Source organism: Eptesicus fuscus, chromosome 11 (assembly GCF_027574615.1).
Source record: "Eptesicus fuscus isolate TK198812 chromosome 11, DD_ASM_mEF_20220401, whole genome shotgun sequence".
Classification (NCBI taxonomy): Eukaryota; Metazoa; Chordata; class Mammalia; order Chiroptera; family Vespertilionidae; genus Eptesicus; species Eptesicus fuscus.
The window spans coordinates 42,956,349-42,974,841 of record NC_072483.1 but is presented as its reverse complement, the minus strand read 5'-3'; the positions used below and the strand labels follow the sequence as shown (position 1 = coordinate 42,974,841).

The 18,493-nt window shown below is 35.2% G+C and overlaps 1 protein-coding gene across 1 annotated transcript in view; it reads left to right on the top strand.

The window, feature by feature from the left end:
- Positions 1–18,493, top strand: part of COBLL1 (cordon-bleu WH2 repeat protein like 1) — a 152,331-nt gene that overhangs the window by 103,820 nt on the left and 30,018 nt on the right. The window contains exons 5-8 of the mRNA XM_054723527.1: positions 329–557; positions 1,385–1,423; positions 5,732–5,829; positions 5,942–6,178. Of these exons, the coding sequence (XP_054579502.1) occupies positions 329–557; positions 1,385–1,423; positions 5,732–5,829; positions 5,942–6,178 (603 nt within the window). The remainder of the gene's footprint in view (positions 1–328; positions 558–1,384; positions 1,424–5,731; positions 5,830–5,941; positions 6,179–18,493) is intronic.

Here is an 18,493-nt window from a genome sequence, read left to right as displayed (position 1 = left end):
GAATAAAACTTGCATAATTCTGTATTATTATGTCTGTTAATTTTAAAGTAAATATTTTAAGGAACAAGGCAAAAATATCTGTTTCTTTTTGGATTTAAATCTACTTAATACTTTACTATTCAAGGGTTGTGAATTTAATCTATATTTAATAAGCAAACTGTTTCTAAGAATCTGATTTGGATTAGGAAGTAACATTAATCAATAAAAATTTTACACTAAAATAGAAAATTATATATATACTTGTAGATTTCTCACTACTCTAGACATCATTGTAGAATGTTTATTTCAGTATATTATGGTATAACTATGGCTTTAATCTGTGTTTCAGAAAACTGTGAGAGTAGTGATCAATTTTAAGAAAACGCAGAAGGCAATAGTGAGAGTTAGCCCACATGCATCACTCCAAGAACTAGCCCCCATTATATGCAGCAAATGTGAGTTTGATCCATTACATACGCTGTTGTTGAAGGATTATCAGTCTCAGGAGCCCCTCGACTTGACAAAATCTCTTAATGACCTGGGACTAAGAGAATTATATGCCATGGATGTCAGCAGAGGTAAGACTTTTTGTTTTATTTATTTGACAGGACGTGCATATGTGTATATGTGTGTATTGTGTTTATGTATAGTTTTTCTCAAGTTCATAATGGCACTTTAAATGGATCCTATAAATAGAAGTCAATACATGGCATTGGGAATAAGAAGAGAAAACAAAATATATTTTAACTTATTTCCATTATTGAAATTGAAATAAAAACTTGTCTTTCTTAGCTGTCATCACATTTCATACTTTTCCATCTACCTATGAATACGTTTTTTAGTGGAATTTAACTTAATTCTTTGTGGCTTGGAGATTTAAGCAGAAAATAAAAATTTACATGTAAATTCATTATGGTTCTAATCAACAATGAATTACTGTAGACTCACCATGATTTTGGCAGAGTCCTAATTATCATTCAAATTTGGACGTTTCTTGCCTATTTTTTTTCTAAGGTCAGCACCCAAAATTAACTGACTTAAAAAATGCATCAGTTTAGTTCCAAAATTTCTCTAAATAGAGATACCAGTAGTTTGCAATATTAATCTATAGAGAAAAATTTAGTGTATTAAAATTTGGAGATCTTAGATAATGTTGGTTTGCATGATGTCTAATCGAGAAATGCAAGCTTATTTACTCAATATGAATCTTGTTTTTTTAGGAGAGAAAAAAGTTTAGTAAAGGAGGCAATTACTTACATTTTCTGAACATAGGGAACTTCACACTTGATCCTGAGATTGTGCTTTATGTAAATCTATAGACAACTATTTCAACTCAGTGATGTTATATACTTGAACAAACATCATCTTTAAGTCAATTTACCCTCTTTTACCCCCTCCTCTGTAGCCACTTCTGTTACTGCCTTCAATAAATCATCTTTACAAGGTAAGACATATGAATCAGTAGAAACAAATCATAATGTGGAATCTCTATTTCTATTGGTAAATGGAAAGTGAGCTTCTAATTTTATTTGCTTTCTTAATATTACTAATGTGTACAAAATTTTTTAACTGAGACAATCTTCATGTTTTATTTCCTGAAAAATAATTTATAAGGTTCTCCTTGATTTCTCAATTTAATACAATAATTATTTTTTTAAATTAATATTAACCTAAGAATGTAAGAAATATATTCTTGACTCTCAGACAAAAAAATGATTTTGCTAGGATCTTTATTGGGTACAAATGCTGATAGTTTGGTCATACCCTGTAAGAATCTTCGATTATTTTCATTCAACTATTATTCATAATAATCAGGGTATATTAATCATAAAGAATTTTTGCAGCCATTAAGTTGTTTGTGAATATTTTGTAATAACTTGGAAAATGGCTTATACTAAAATTAGCTTTTAATGCAGTTGTAAAAAACTTTTACATGAAATTTCTGAAAGAAAATACATAAAACATTTTATAGTGGTTACCTTTGGGTGGTAGGGCTATGGATGACTTTTCATCCTTTTCTTTATGTTACAGAATTTTATAATGGAAATGTATTCCTTTCATAGTGAAAACTTTATTAAAAATAGCCATAATAATAAAGTCTGGAAGTCTTCCACCCATTAAAAAGGAATAGGCTCAGATAGTTGATTACTGTAATAATTACCACCCTACTAAAAAAAAAAAAAGCAGAATAAACTGTACACATTTTATGTTATCGGAATCTTCTTTCCCATTTTCAATGTTTCCAGGGTACAATGAATCTCCCAATTCCAAGAATTAAGCCCACATAAGTAATAGTATGATTATCTATTATTAATGCCTAATGAATAGGAGCCTAATCAAAGGAATTAACATTTCCTATGTAAAGTATACTGTATACTGGTTAATCAGAGGGCAGGCATTTGAATTGACAAGTTCATTTGACAAGTAGATAGGGCAAATAGCTTTATCTGTCTGGATCTAACCTTTTACTTCTATGACAACAAAGAGATTGGAAAAAGTTGTCTTTGTGGTTCTTTTCCTGCAAAATTTATTTTGTTACTTTTACTTGGCTTTTGTTCTTACCTTTGCCATTTAAGTGAAACCCATAATCTTGTTGGCCTCATTTTGAAGATGCTGAATGTACTGATTTCAAATAACCCTTCCAGCCAAAAACATATGTGGTTTATTCAGAGTATTAAGTGTTATGAACATAACCATAAGACATTGTAATAGGAAAATTAAGAAAGCTCCTCTGACAGTGTCAGAATCTACAGGGTGAGTCCAGTTGCTGTAAATACCCCCATCTCCTAACTTTATCTGATATGATCGGGAGTTTAGAATTTTACATGCTATTACTTATAGCCAGCCTCTCTTCTGGAAACAGGAAACTACAGTATTTGAGTTGCTTTCTAAGTAAGCTCAAGCCTTTGTTTGCCTTAGTGTTTAACTGTGACTTGCAGTGATCCCTGGCATAGAGTTAAGTGAAGATTTAGAAGGTAACTGGTGTAGAGATGAATGGGCACCTGGAAACTACTTAAAAAAAAATAACTATATGAAATAATGTGGTTATATTTATTGCACTGTACCAGCATGTGAACTTTCCATCTACTGTTCCAACTAAATTTCATCGTGTATTTACATATTCAGTTAGTGGAGGATTCTATCTTAAAATGAAATAGTAGCATTCCTTTTTAAAAAAAAGTCAGAGGTATTATAAATGTTCTTTAAATGGAAATCAGTTTCAGTTGTACCATTTAATGTCCATGTGTTTTGGACATTATTCAAACTCTCTGGTGACTTAGGTCCTCAGATATATAATGGGGTGATACTACCTGCTTCCATTCTTTACATCCCACAACTTAGAAAAAGGGCTCAGAATGATAACTTATGATACCTACCTCACAGAATTGTTCCAAGAAATAAATTAGGCATGTAAAAAATATTTAATCATGGTGTGCTATCCACATATTAATTACTATTAGTTGTTAGCATTGTCAATAAACTCATGGTATCAAATGCATATTGCTTATTTAAGATTTGAAGCATCAGATTTATAAAGTTTTATTTTGTGAACTATAGTTCTCCTTATGTTAGTAAGGCATATTGCGTTAATTTACTAGTAGTTATTGCTTTCCTGGGATAGCTGCTACTTTGTCATAATTTAATTTTTAAACATTCCTTTTGAAGTAAAAATATTATACATTTACCCCTAAATAATAGGTAAATATTTAAGATTTTAATTAAGGCTATACATTTGCTTCTAACTGCTACTTTACCTACATCCCACCAGTTTTTAGATATAATACTTTGTTTCCTATGTCACTGAGATTACACTGCGATTTGCCATAAAGCCCATATGTTTCTTAGTAGAGATGCTTTTGAAAATTTACAGATCTCCACTCCTTATCTCTCTATTAAAATATTTTTTTCAATTTATTTGTTGAGTAAACCAAGTCATTTGTCTTATAGAATTTCCCACATTCAGATTGTTGCTAACTGTGTCCTGTGATGCCACTTCACATATTTCCCTATCATATTTCCTATAAATTGATAGTTAAATGTAGAATCTTGTTGAGATACTTTTGGTAAGAATATTTCATGGGTGGTATTGTGTAGTTCCATTTGCAGACATATATTGACAAGTTATCTTTTTTTTTTTAATGTTAGCCATAGATAATTATTGCTATATTGTAGTTAATTAAAATTTGAAAAATGGTCATTATCTATTGCAAACATTCCTTTAATTATTAGTTGAGATATTTCTAAAAAGGCAAATTTCCCCATGTCAGCTATTTGTCTGTCTTCATTCAAAAAAGTCAGGAAAGTGTGGTTCTTTCCCTTCATTAGTTTTTAAAATAATGGTTACCTATAAAGATGAACAATGAGAACCAATTACTTTTTTTGTATCACTATGAATGCATGCAATTAAATATATGTGTTATGTTTCAGTTTGTTGAGTTATATTTTTTAATATGGTTTTATTGATTTTAGAGAGAGAAGAAGGAAGAGGGAGAGAGAGAAACATCAATTGATTGGTTGCCTCCCATATGTTCCCAGACCAGGGACAAAACCCAAAACCTGGACATGTGCCCTGACCAGGAATCGAACTGGCAACCTTTTGGTGCACAAGACAATGCTCAAGCAACTTAGCCACACCGGCCAGGGTGTTGAGTTATTCTTAAGACACCCAAATTGTCTGGACTTTTGCCAGTAGAAACCATATGAGATTGGTTCTTGAGTTCTTTTAAAACGACCCCAGTAGATTTTGATTGCTTTCTCTCTGGTGTGACTAGATATTACAGGTTCATCTTTGATATCAACAAATAATCAGTCATTCTTAAGCAATCCTTGTTCCCTTTAGTGGGAAATGGTAGAAGGACAATCTGGGCCAGGTGACTTAGCACTGTTGGACTTGTCTTTGTTTGCAGGCTCTTTCAGTTGACATTCAGAAATACTTTTTGGCGAGTGAAGTATTACATATGTGACCTTGAGGCTTGAAATTTGTCATTCTAATTAAAGTGTGATTTCTTAATCTTGCTACAACTGACATTTGGGATCAGATAATTCTTTGTTGTTGAGGGGCTGTCTTGGACATTGTAGTATGTTTATCAGCATCATTGAACTCGACCCAGAAGATACCAATAACACATTCTCCTCACCTTAACCCCTCATTGTGACAACCAGAATTGTCCCCAACATTGTCAGATGTCTTCTGGGGTGTGCAAGGGAATCACCCCTAGTTTAGAACTATTGGATTAAAGGAATATCATTTATGAAACATATAATAAAATACTAAGTAGCTATAATGAATCATGTTTTAGAGAATAAAATATTTTATCATAGCTTAGCTCTGACACAAAAATATACTTCAAAATAAACAAGGGGACAAACTGTATATAGCAATTTTATGTCTCACTTAATTTGAAGCTTTGTACTTTGAAATGTTGGTAATGGTTTGTGGAACACAGACTTTCGAGTTACAAAGAATTGAGTTTGTCATAGCTCTGTAATTTTTTGATTATTCACCCTGAGTAAGTATTTTAGTTTCGCTAAGCTTCAGTTTCTTCTGCTGTGAAATAGAAACAGTAATACTAAATTTACCCATTACTTTGAGAATGGAATAAGGTATAAGGTGCCTAGCAGAGTGTATGGTTCATAGTGGACCATAAAGGGTAGCTTTTATAACAAGACACATTTTTCAAAGGCAAGTAATTGTGAGAAATCTTGGAAATGAACATATGATGTGCAAAAAGGCCCTTTTTTTCTATTTTAGAGTCCTGCCAAATATCACAAAACTTCGACATTATGAAGGAGAAAGAAAATAAAAAGTTTTTCAGCTTTTTTCAGCGCAGTAAGAAAAAGCGGGATCAAGTAAGTGTTTCCTTATTTATCATTTTATAAGAATCTTCTAATCTGTTTTTAATTACATGTGCTTTTTTATCTTGAATTTACATAGAAATTTTGCCTTTTCCTTCTTTTTTAGACTGCAAGTGCCCCAGCAACCCCTCTAGTGAGTAATAATCGTCCAACTTTTACAAGGTCCAATACCATTTCCAAGACATACGTTTCCAACACCCTGCCGTCGGATGCACCCAAGAAGAGGCGGGCTCCGTTGCCTCCGATGTCAGCCTCTCAGAGCGTCCCCCAGAACCTCGCTCACGTCCAGGAGAGGCCAGCTTATGGTGTCATGAAATCCATGAGTGTGGATGAAACAGATAAGGTGCGGAATTCTTTGTTTTGTTTTGTTTTAAGGATAGGGCACAGGACCGTCTATTTTTCCTCTTACCTACTTGTCTTTTTCCACATAGGCTACTAATAAGGTTGGTAACAGTTACTAATATGTAATAAGGTGAATAAGTAGTCAGTAATAAGATTAATGCTGGGAAGAGGTTCTTTAGATATATACAGTTCTGTGATGCAGTAAAGAATAAATATATTGCCCAGCTGGCATGGTTCATGAACGTTGACCTATGAAACAGGAGGTCAAGGTTTGATTCACTGTCAGGGCAGATACCCTGGCTGAATCCTCAGTAAGGGGCATTCAGGAAATAGCTGATCAATGATTCTCTCTCATCACTGATGTTTCTATCTCTCTCCTCCCTTCCTCTCTGAAATCAATAAACATATTTTTTTTCAAAGAGTAAATATAACCATTTTAAGTAGCTTTCACATTCAAGAAAATAAGTCATCTGTAAACCATAAAGTGATGGTCTATTAAGGAATAACTAGAGGCTTTTGCTTGTATCTATTAGGAATGGAAATATTCATTTTTGAACATTTTTCTTTTAACAGCAACACAATCTTTTTGTCACTTTCATGAGTTTCTAACTGGATATATGTTTTTTTACTTTATTCAGAGAGTCTCAGGGATATTTACTGGCATCTGCCTGATACATAGATACTCCATAGTTTTTAAAAAATATATCTTTACATAAAATGTATTGCAATTCGTTATATATATTTTTATGTTCAAAGCACTATTCTAGGTATACTTTCCTCCCCCAAATTTTTAATTATTGCTCCTCTTTAATCCCAGATTTTCTTAGAGGATGCTGTTTTGTGGAAATCCATTTGCAAAATTACTTTTCATGCCCATAAAATCTATATTTTCCTTGCTTTATTTATGTGGACAATAAACCAGGTTTTAAGTAAATGTGATTGAACATGAGGCCATATATTTTGTTTCTCTGAATCAGACATGATTTAAGTGACGTTAAGAGCAGGTTTTATGTTGAGATATTTGAGATACTGAGATGTTTCCCTGTGTTTAAGTGAGGGGTTTGATTTCCACCTTGGAAGCTAAGTAAATTCAATACTGAGGTAATTTTACTCTTCCCAACAAACTAATGAATATTTCTGTGCTTCCTTAACTTAAAAACAAAAGAGATAACTGTAGATTTAAATTGTAATTTATCGTAGGTGTCTTTAGAAAGTAAATAGCTACTCAAATAGATAGAAATGGACAAAATATGCTTAAACCCAGTAGTTACTTGGAAAATCATTTAGTAAGCTATTATTTTTATTTCTATTAAGATAATCTTGTCTAATGGTTATGGTATAAAATATCATCTTACAAATCAGAAGGATACTTATCTTTTTAAAGGGTATAATCATTTACTAACAAGCTTTCCAGGGTGACTGCTTGGTAGTAAGGTGAAGTGTCACAGAAGAGGTGATTCTTGGGTTCAGTCTTAAGATATGTGTGGGAGTGCATTCATCAGGCAAGAGAAACCCTATCCAGAGATGCAGAGTGTGAAGCCTATAGCATATCTGGGCAGGAGCCAGAAACATAGAAACTGAGTGAGATAAGCAGGGGCCACGTCAGGGTCGCCAACAGCCTCCTTTTGTATCTGTAACCCCTTTACACTTCCTCATAGTAAGTAATTTAAAATGCAACATTTTCAGGATTATTTTCTATTTTTAATTACCACAAAACTACATTATAGGAGTACAAATTATGATGCCCTGGAGTAACTACTAAAGTCTGTCATTTTCTTTATAGAGAAATAAATCTTAGCCACTCCTCACAAGTCTTTATTCCAGCTGTCCTCATCCAATCTATTCCAGTAAACTTACCGTGTGGTTGGATCCCAAAGAGGTCTTTCTAATAGTCTACTTTTTAAAATTCCAGGCTTCGCTACCAGTGTCTACACCAAAAGTGATTTCTTTTGAACCACACCCTCTGCTCTATGACCAGTTGATGCCCCCATGTTAAGTAATCTTTTCTTCTTTTAGTATATTGTGTTTGGCAAAGTAGATATCTTTATACATAAATTTTCTAATTAATTTTTTTCCTTTTGATCTGGCCATCTGGATAGTTCTTCTATGCATTGTTACTAGGACTGAGGATTATTTGTTTTTCCCTAGAAAAGCTGAGTAAGATCGGTGCTTAACTTGTCTTTAAATTTATTCATTATAAATTATTAACAATCTGTGGTTTTATTTGTGAGTGCGTGTGTCTGTGTGACACTTATGTTCATGTGAATTCATGCCTATTTAGGTATCTCAACACCTTTTTTTTAAAACTTCTTGGCCATATTAGATGTAATCGATGAGCCCTAGGTCTTGATTTTTTTTTCTTCTTCTTCTTTGGTCCTGATTCTCTTTTGATGACTCAGCTCTCTTTTAATGTATTTGTTCTTTACCCATTTTCTAAATTTGGAAGTATCTGAGTCCATGGTGTTAGCCTATATTTACTGTACTCTTTCAGAGACAACATCTGTTCTTTGTTGAGTTATTAACTGTAATTGTTTGGATAATGTCCCCGCAAAAGATATACCCCAGTCCTAGCTTTCAGTGCCCTGTGAATGTGACCTTACTTAGAAGTAGTATTTGCAGATGTAATCAAGTTAAGGCTCTATTAATGAGAGCATCCTAGATTTAGGTTGGGTCCAAATCCAATGACTGGTGTCCTGAGAAGAAGAGAAGACACAGGCACAGAGACACAGAGGAGAAGGTCATGTGACAATGGAGGCAGAGATTGGAGTTATGCTGCCCCATACCAAGCAATGGCAGGAGCCACCAGAAGCTGGATGAGGCATGGAAGGATTCTCCCTTAATGCTCTCAGAGGGTTATGACCCTGCTAACACCGTGATTTCAGACTTCTGGCTTCCAGAACTGTGAAAGAATAATTTTTGTTGTTTTAAGCCACCCAGTCATGGTAATGTGTTATGGCAGCCCTAAGAAACTAATACATTAACTTTGTAATTCCAATTCCAACATTTTTCCTGTTGCAGTTTAAACTCATGGTTGCTTCTTGACTCATCACTACCTGGAAATCAGAATATTGGAAATCAAACTCTTTTTTGCCCCATATTGAAAAGTTCAAGATCACCTTTGTCATTTATTATTTTTTTTTTATTTTCATATCCAATTAGTGAGCAATCCTTCACTCAATCTCTCTTCATCATATCTACTTGTCCCTAGTTTTCATTCTCTCTCCTGAAATCTGATCCTAGAGAAACCCAGGCAGAGGGTAAGGAGAAGATCACTACTTAACTTGTCTTCCACGTCTTATTTGCATAATAAAAGAATGTGGGAAGTTGCTACTTTTATATTTTGTAATTAGCACTTTGCAGTTCAAGACTTGGATAGCTGGCTGTTACTTTCTGGGCATTCAAGGTTCTCTACAAACTGATCACAATCTGAGGGAAGGGGGTCTATTCTTTCTTTGTTTCTTTGCTTTTTCTTTCTTCTTTGTTTTTTTTTTTTTTTTCCTTTCTTTTCAGCTTTATTGAGGCATAATTGACAAATAAAATTGTAAGATATTTAAAATGTGCATCATGGTGATTTGAAATAGGTATACATTGTGAAAGAATTCCCACCATCTAGTTATACATTCACCACCTCACATCTCTCTCTCCCATTTCTCTCTCTAAGAGCACTTAAGTTCTACTATATTTCAGTTATTAAGTGTTATCAATGATAGTCATCATTTTTACATTAGATCCTTAGACCTTATTCCTTACAGCTGAAAGTCTGTCCCATTGCACCCTCTCCCTATTTCCTCCACCCTCCTGGCAACCTTTTCCACTATCTGTTTCTATAAGTTTGACTTTTTTAGATTCCACATATAAATGTTACCTTGCACTATTTGCCACTCACTGTCTGGCTTATTTCATTTTCTATTGTCCTCAAGCTCCATCCATGTTGTCATAATGGCAGGATTTCCTGCTTTCTCATGGGTGAATAACATTTCATTGTGTGTATGTATTCATGTACTATGCACTATGTTATAACTCACCTTTTGGTACTGAATGGTGTATTTTGGATATGTATCAGTTCATGAGGTGGTTCCTCATTTCAAAGGCTGCATAATATTTCATTGATGTATATAACGTAATATGGGATGGTGTAAGTACCCCATCCTCTAAAGATAACCATTAGGATTATGTTATTGTTTAAGGCTTTTAACTTTGTTAATTTTCTTCTTTCCTCTTTCCCAACTAGAGGGCAGGAATTGTGTTCCCCAGCAAAATTCTGTAACATAGTATGTGTTCAAGGAAATCGATAAGTAAACTTTTAGCATTGCTTCCACACAGCTGGGTATAGGATATACAGGGAGAATGTCTGTCACACATAATATCACTAAATTTTAGTATTTTATGTGTATGTATGGTAAATTTTCAGAAGTACTTGGATAACTTAAAAATTGCTTTTATTTTGTTTATAATAAATTGGCCCAGGTAATTCTTGGCAATATTTTCTTTTTAATATATTTTATTGATTTTTTACAAAGAGGAAGGGAGAGTTAGAAACATTGATGAGAGAGAAACATTGATCAGCTGCCTCTTGCACACTCCCTACTGGGGAGGTGCCCGCAACCAAGTACATGCCCTTGACCAGGATCGAACCTGGGAACCTTGAGTCCGCAGGCCGACGCTCTATCCACTGAGCCAAACCAGTTAGGGCGACAATATTTTCCTTAAGGTTTTACAGAAAAGCCAGAATTTTGGCAAGGGTGTATTGAATGATTAAGGACCAATAACTAAAATGTGATCTATATTACATAATGCATATAAATTAAGTTGACCTTTGAATTGAAGTTGTTTATATAGCCAGATGTAAATATTCAAGAAATTTAGCAGAACTATAAGTTTATGGGTGAATTTTATTTATTTTACTGCTTGCTTGTTTTACATTTAAATCAAATGTAGTCATTATCATTATAGACATTTTATACCTATTTGATAATTGAAAATAATAGCAGGCTAAGAAAAAATAACTAGAAAAAAATGACTAAATAATTTCCAGGTCCATGGAGAATATTGGGTACATTCTCATCCTGTAGTTTTTATTGTTTAGAAAGTAAACCACAAGGGTGCGCTGTTTAACAGAATTACAGCATTCTGATTTTTCTCATCTCTCTGCCCCCTCTCCCCAAAACCATCCTTTAATAAAGCAGAAAGAAAATACTAGAAATAGTTACATTATATTAGAAATATAAAATGCTTACCTCTTGTGGGTGAAGTGCCAAAAAATAGAGCTGGAGAGATAAATAAGACAGTAATACATCACAAAGTGATTTATAGTTAGCACAATTTTATTCATTTTGAGCTTTTATTTCATTTTAGTGTTCTTTTAAGTAAGTCATTGGTATTATGTTTGCCTTAGACAGGCTTATGGATAAGTCAGTTTATCTGTAGCTTGGAAAAAAACCTGTCAATTTCATCTATTTTTATGCTTTTTGGATGTCTGTTTTTAAAAATTTGCCTCAATCTTCTAAGGTATTTTTTGATACTGGCAAATTAAGGTATTTGGATAGTGATTTGGTCACTTAAATTGAAACTATTCACATGAAAGCCTGTTGATTTTCTGAGCTAAATTTGCAACCAATTGTATAGTTTCCTAAGAGGATTCAATAAAGATCCAAGTTAGTTAAATAATTTATCCTAATCTTTTTTTAAAATTACTGCATCTAAAATTATTTTATCCACCTAAAGAATAGGTTTCAAAGACAGTTGTTGTGGCTAGTGTCCTTTCATGTCCCTGAATTTCTCTGTATTCTCTTTCACAAGATTTCAAGCCTTGGGTCTTTTTCCTTATAAAGGTGAATATACTTCTGTAGAAATGTTCACTCCAAGAAAGAACTATCCAATTAGAGATTTTCTGGCAGTTCTTCTTGGTACTTTTTGAGCATTATGTGGATATAATTCTGCCTAAACCTTTGAAATGCCATTCATGTTCCAGCATATGTCCTACTTGGCTCCTGCTGCTATTTACATGAGTCATATTACATGCATTATTGTATGAAATCTGTATAGTTATGTATAGTAAGATTATATGTATATAGTTATTTACATAAGAATGACATTTATTTCACACGTGACAGAAGTCAGACACAATGACATTGGCTGGAATTGAAAATGACTTGTCATTCTGGGATTGAAACTGAGTCCAGAAATCTAGTCTCTGCCCTGTATCTGCTAACCAAGTGTCTGTGAGAAGCACTTTTAATAAAATTAGTGTCCAAAGAATGTCCTGGTTGGCAAATTAGCATTTTAACCCTATTTTACATTTGAAGACCAGGAAAAAACTGGACAGAAGTTGTGCGTAATCTTCACACATAGAATTCACAGAACCTGTGGGTGAATTCTTCCTTTTTGCACATTTTGTATGACTCTGCAGCTTGGAGTTATGTGTATATATCAGAGAGCAGCTTTCCCCAGGTTACTAGCCTGGTACCTGGTTTTCTTTAGGATATTTGCTTTTGGCTAGAAACACAGTCAGGAATTATCTTATTGGGCTTTTCCTTTGGTCTCATTTTGCATTCTACTGCAAACACTCAAATATTGAGAAATTGAAATACTTTGCCATCCAGTATTATGCAAGTGAAATTTAATACTCAGAGTGTTACTTTTTTGACAGCTGATTTAATTGTTTTTTAAAAAATGTTTGACGTTATTCATCTTTCACCCAATTTTATCTTTTAACACTTACTGTGGTTTACAAGCAGATGATAGATTGTCATCTGTTTATGAAATGTGTTAGTAGATTTTTTATCTTAGTTTCACTTAATGAGTTTTAAATCCTAGTTTTACACAGAGTCATTAAGGTTTTGTAATAGAGCATATATTTGTAATCTTTAAGAAACATTCCTCTTTTTTGTTTCTCCTCCACATAATGTTTGATTTTCCCCTCCACTTTCCACTTTTATTTATTATATAGAACGTGGACCACACACATACTTCCACAATTGCCTAGGAACAGTAGTTGCCATGGCGTTTTCAGTTTGATATATGGCATACAGCTGTCTGTTCTTCTAAAAATATGACTGGTTTCATTCAGTAGAGAAATGCCAACAACACTGTTCAGTATCTAATCTGCTTCCTCTTTTAAGGCTTTCCCAGAGAGAAGATGAACTTTGTCATTGTAGTTTTCACTAGATTTTCAAAGGTTCATCATCACAATAGGGACTGTACTGATCAGTGCTTATGTAGCACTCACCAATGTTTCAGACGAGGTTCTAAGCACATTACTCACTTAATGCTCACAAAAATCTTCTGAGCCATCACTTTTTACGTTTCTGCCAGCTTTGCCTTTGACCTAAGTGTTAAGGACTATGTTCATTATAATATTGTTAAATTTTAAAGGACAATAATATTACACAACCAAAGGACTTGTATGCATGCATATTAGCGTAACCAATGGACACTGACACTGGGGTGGTGGGGGCTTGCCCAAAGTGGGAATGGTTGGGATGGGGGTCAATTGGGGAAAAAAGGAGACATATGTAAAACTTAAGATAATAAAACACATACACACACACACACTAGGATAATTTTGAAGTGAATATGGATTTTTCTTCTTTATGCTAGTATTCCAAGACTGTGCCTCTCTGAAGTGCATACTGAGTTAATACAACATCATTGAAAACAATCAGTGGTAGGAGTCTTCCTTTACAACTTCTCATGGTATGGAGTTTATTTAGTCTTTCTACCTTATGACATTGGGATCTCATGGGGGAGACATGCCTTTTGCTGGTAACCAGCATATATTAACAGAGGACAAAGCAGAGAGCAGCAGGCCTGATTTTGGAGACACAATGATAAAAAACGGTGGGGTCATTAGGATAATGCCTGGTCTGCACCTTTGACTCCCTTTCTGGGATGAATGGAGTTGGTCCCAGTTTATTCCCGTGATCACTACTTTACTTGGCAGAGGGCCTAAACTCAGTTCATCTGTAAATGTTTAGCATTTTCTTACCCTGCTCTAAACACCTCTTTGTCTTGAGCACAATGACCACAGAGAACCATGGTTACCACCGCCCTCTGTCCTTTTAAATTGACCCTGAGCTCCGGTTCACTTAGTCTTTTTTTATTCAAGATCTTTGGGCATCTAAAAAATGGTATATGTAAGGGATTACCACTAATATGACTTGTTTATGTGTTATCTTAAAGTATTGTGGGGTTGTAAATAAAAGCACAGATTGCTTCAGGAAAAAAAAAAAGTAAAAATCTTTCAAGGGTATATAACATGGGTTGTAAAATTTGGGTTGTTTTTTTTTTTCTTTTATGAATGGAGAAGGCTGGAAAGGAAGTTTATTGTGGCAAAAGAAGCCCTAGCCTGGCTCCAGAGATAGTCTTGGATTCTCCTAATAGGACTATTACATTTTTGTTTGTCATTGTTATTTTTCTCATTGTCATCTACCTAGAATAAGCCATTGAACTTCTTTATGGCTTGGATTTCTCCTATATAGAGAAGGGCTTTGTAACTAAATTTCCAAAAGTCTCTTTCAACTCCAATATTATAAAATTATTTTATTGTTCATTGTCTTTTAAAATTAATCTTTAAGAAATGAAAGTACTTTGGTTTGACCAGTGTTAATTAGATAGTCCTGGTATTACTCTTCTAAGGATTTTTAAACCCTATAGTACAGTAGCAACATGAAACATTGACAATCTTTTTTGTTTTAAAATTTATCTTTATTGTTGAAAGTATTACTGATTTACTGTTTGTTTGTTTGTTTGTTTCCCATTGACCCCCCCTCACCACCCATACCCGTCCCTCCCAGGCCTTTACTATTGTCTCTGTCCATAAATGAATCCATCTCTAATCTCATTGTTGCCTTTCATAGCATGTATTTTGGCAGATTGATAGGAACATCCTTAAAAATGGCATAATAGGTGAATGCTTACATAGTATGGACTTAAGAGCTGCAGGCCCATTTCTCCTTTCTGTAATCATAGTCACATGGTACCTGAAATGTCACTCCTATTTCTAAACCTCCTCACTTTCATATGATATGACTTTTTCCTAACCTAAGTTGACTTATACAGCCTAGGACTTTCAGTGCTACCCATGAAAAAATCTTAAAACAGATTATTATAGAGAATAAGAAAATAGAAGACATAAATTCTAGTTTTGGGGGGAGCTAGAAGGAAGTACTACTCAAAGAAGAAAAGGGTATATAGAATAAGAAGATTCAGGGCAGCAAAATAAATTGTCCTGGCCCCAACAAAAAGATAGCATTTTATTTAAAAAATAATCATAAACAAAGAAAGAAAGTGGCACATATGCTTTCATCCAATGCAAGCCAAAATATGCATGCATGCATGTGGTGTGTATAAACAGGTGTGAAAGATACATAGAAGGTGGGATACACATATACCTATAAGGCAACCTAGATTTGTTCGGATTTACAGTGATTGCTTTCCTCCCCAATGTATGTACTGTTTGTATCTCATTTGATATCATGCTAATTTTATGATCCAATTAATAAAAATGATTTTATTATGACAAAAATCTTGCTTTCACAGCTGTACCTATTTTGGTCATCCTATCTAAAAAAAAAGAAAAAAAAATAATATGCAAATTGACCGTCACTCCAACACACAAGATGGCTACCCCCATGTGGTCAAAGATGGCTGCCCCCATGTGGTCAAAGATGGCTGCCCCCATGTGGACACAAGATGGCCGCCACAAGATGGCCAGCAGGGGAGGGCAGTTGGGAGGGATCAAGCCTGCAGGGGAGGGCAGTTAGGGGTGACCAGGCTGGCAGAGGAGGGAAGTTGGGGCTGACTGGGCCTGCAGGGAAGGGCAGTTGGGGGGGACCCAGGCCTGCAGGGGAGAGCAGTTGGGGGGGACCAGGCCTGCAGGGGAGGGCAGTTAGGGGTGACCAGGCCCGCAGGGGAGGGCAGTTAGGGGCAATCAGGCTGGCAGGAGAGCAGTTAGGAATATATCAGGCTGGCAGGGGAGTGGTTAGGGGGTGATCAGGCTAGCAGGCAGAAGCGGTTAGGGGCGATCAGGAAGGCTGGCAGGCAAGCAGTTGGGAGCCAGCAGTCCTGGATTGTGAGAGGGGTCCCAGGTTGGAGAGGGTGGAGGCTGGGCTGAGGTACACCCCCACCCCCTGTGCACAAATTTCATGCACCGGGCCTCGAGTTTAAAATAATACCTCATACTTCTATTATATATTTATTATGTTACTAGAGGCCTGGTGCACAAAAATTTGTACACTTCGGGGGGGTGGTCTCTCTGACTGGCCTGTCCCCTCTCATAGTCTGGGAGCCCTCAAGGGATGTTCTACTAAGCCACAGTCTGGCCTCCCTCTGCAGGAGGCGACCGACCTATCAGGAGAAGACACCACCCCATCACCCCCTCGCTGCTGCTACCTCTGGCCTCCCTCTGTGGGAGGTGCCCGCAGATCAGGGGAAGGTGACGCCCCCATCATGCCTCTGCTGCAGCCACTGCTGACCACAGCGGCTGCCTGAGCCTCGGCCCTCGCAGCCACCCAGCTTGCCTGAGCCTCGGGCGGCCCTGGCAGCAGCAGCTGCCATCTGCAGCTTGTCTGAGCCTCAGGTAGCCTCTGTGGCTTTGTCTAGAAGGACATCCAGAAGACGTCTGCCCTAATTAGCATATTACCCTTTTATTAGTATAGATAATAACTGTTTTGAAGTATAAGATAATTGATTTGTTATCTAAGTTGTAAAATTAGGTTAGAAAGAATTCTTTCATCAAGAGTTAAGAGAGTTACAGCTTGACCTTCCGTTATATAAAAGTTCAGTCATTGGGATATAATTCATAGTCAATTAGATATAGCTAATGTCAACTATAAAATATTTAAAAATGTTTCATACCATTGAGAATGTTCAGGTTGGAGAAAGATAACATGAATATGTTCCATCAAGTGAAAGATCTATATGAATTTTAAGACAAATTTAAGAGATTGCTTAGGTTCTTTCCTTTAACCCCACCCCTTCCCACATGTGGAAATCATATTATAAATAGAAATAAAAATCCAAAACCTTCTAATAGAAACATTCAATATTGAAATTGAGCCTCTGTATTTCTATCCTTTTATTCAAACTTTTTTCTTATTTTTCTATTTGTATTCTTTCATTTAACTCTTCTATCCAGAATATATTGATTTAAATGGCCCACGTCTTATAATTCACCTGTAATTAATAAGTGATATAATAACTAGTACAGAGCTATTACTCAGTAAATCTGCTGAATGCCATTCAATTCTATTTTATTCAGCTAAATTTTGTTCCATTTTGAACCAGTGAATTCTGATCTGGGGGTGAATTCTCAGAGATTAACTATCTGGCATGCTTTTCAACTTGACCTTGCCACTTTCGCTGGTGTATTCTTTTTCTCTATGCAATATTTTCCTTTTCACAGGCCATAAAATTCAGTGATAAGCATTCTTGTTAGAGGTGCAGTTTTCGCTAGTGGCAAGCAGATTTAGTGACTCTAACTAAAGTAAATAATTGAATATCTTGAATTATTAACCAAAGTATTTTTCCCCTAGTAAGCAGACACCTCTCTGTTTTCTTGGTTTGTAAATTCTTTGGACTTAAAAATAACTTAATCTCAACTCCTTTTTCAAAATTTCAGTCATAATCTGACCAAAGGAAACATATCTTAGTGAGAAAAGCTAGTCAGTTCTAAGAAGTTCTTTCATTTTAGTTGTTCACATTAAATTTATGAAATATTTCAAATTTGTGTACCATAATATACATCCATGTACCCATCACTAAAATTAAACTGGCATTCAATTTCTTTATATATATATGTATATGTATATACATATGTGTGTGTGTGTGTGTGTGTGTGTGTGTGTGTGTGTGTATTTGTATATAAATATATATATATTTACTTCAGAGAGGAAGGGAGAGGTAGAGAGAGATAGAAACATCAAGGATGAGAGAGAATCATTGATTGGCTCCCTTCTGCATGCCCCCTACTGGGGATCGAGCCTGCAACCCAGGCATGTGCCCTGACCGAGAATTGAACTGTGACCTGGTTCATAGGTCAACGCTCAACCATTGAGCCACTCTGGCTGGGCTAAATTTCTTTAAGGTCTGATGAGGCTGCCTGAGGTGACTTAACAGTGGAGTTTTTACACGTGAATTACACAAAATGCTTATGCAGTGACCTGATCACAAGTTCCTGAATGTTGAAGGCTGTGGGGTTTTAAGGGTTATTGTAACTGAGATTAATAATAGGACTCCCACCATCATTGTCACTAAAGCAAAAGTGCAATTTTAGAATAAATATCTCCTTTACCCATATTCTTTATATTATAACTAT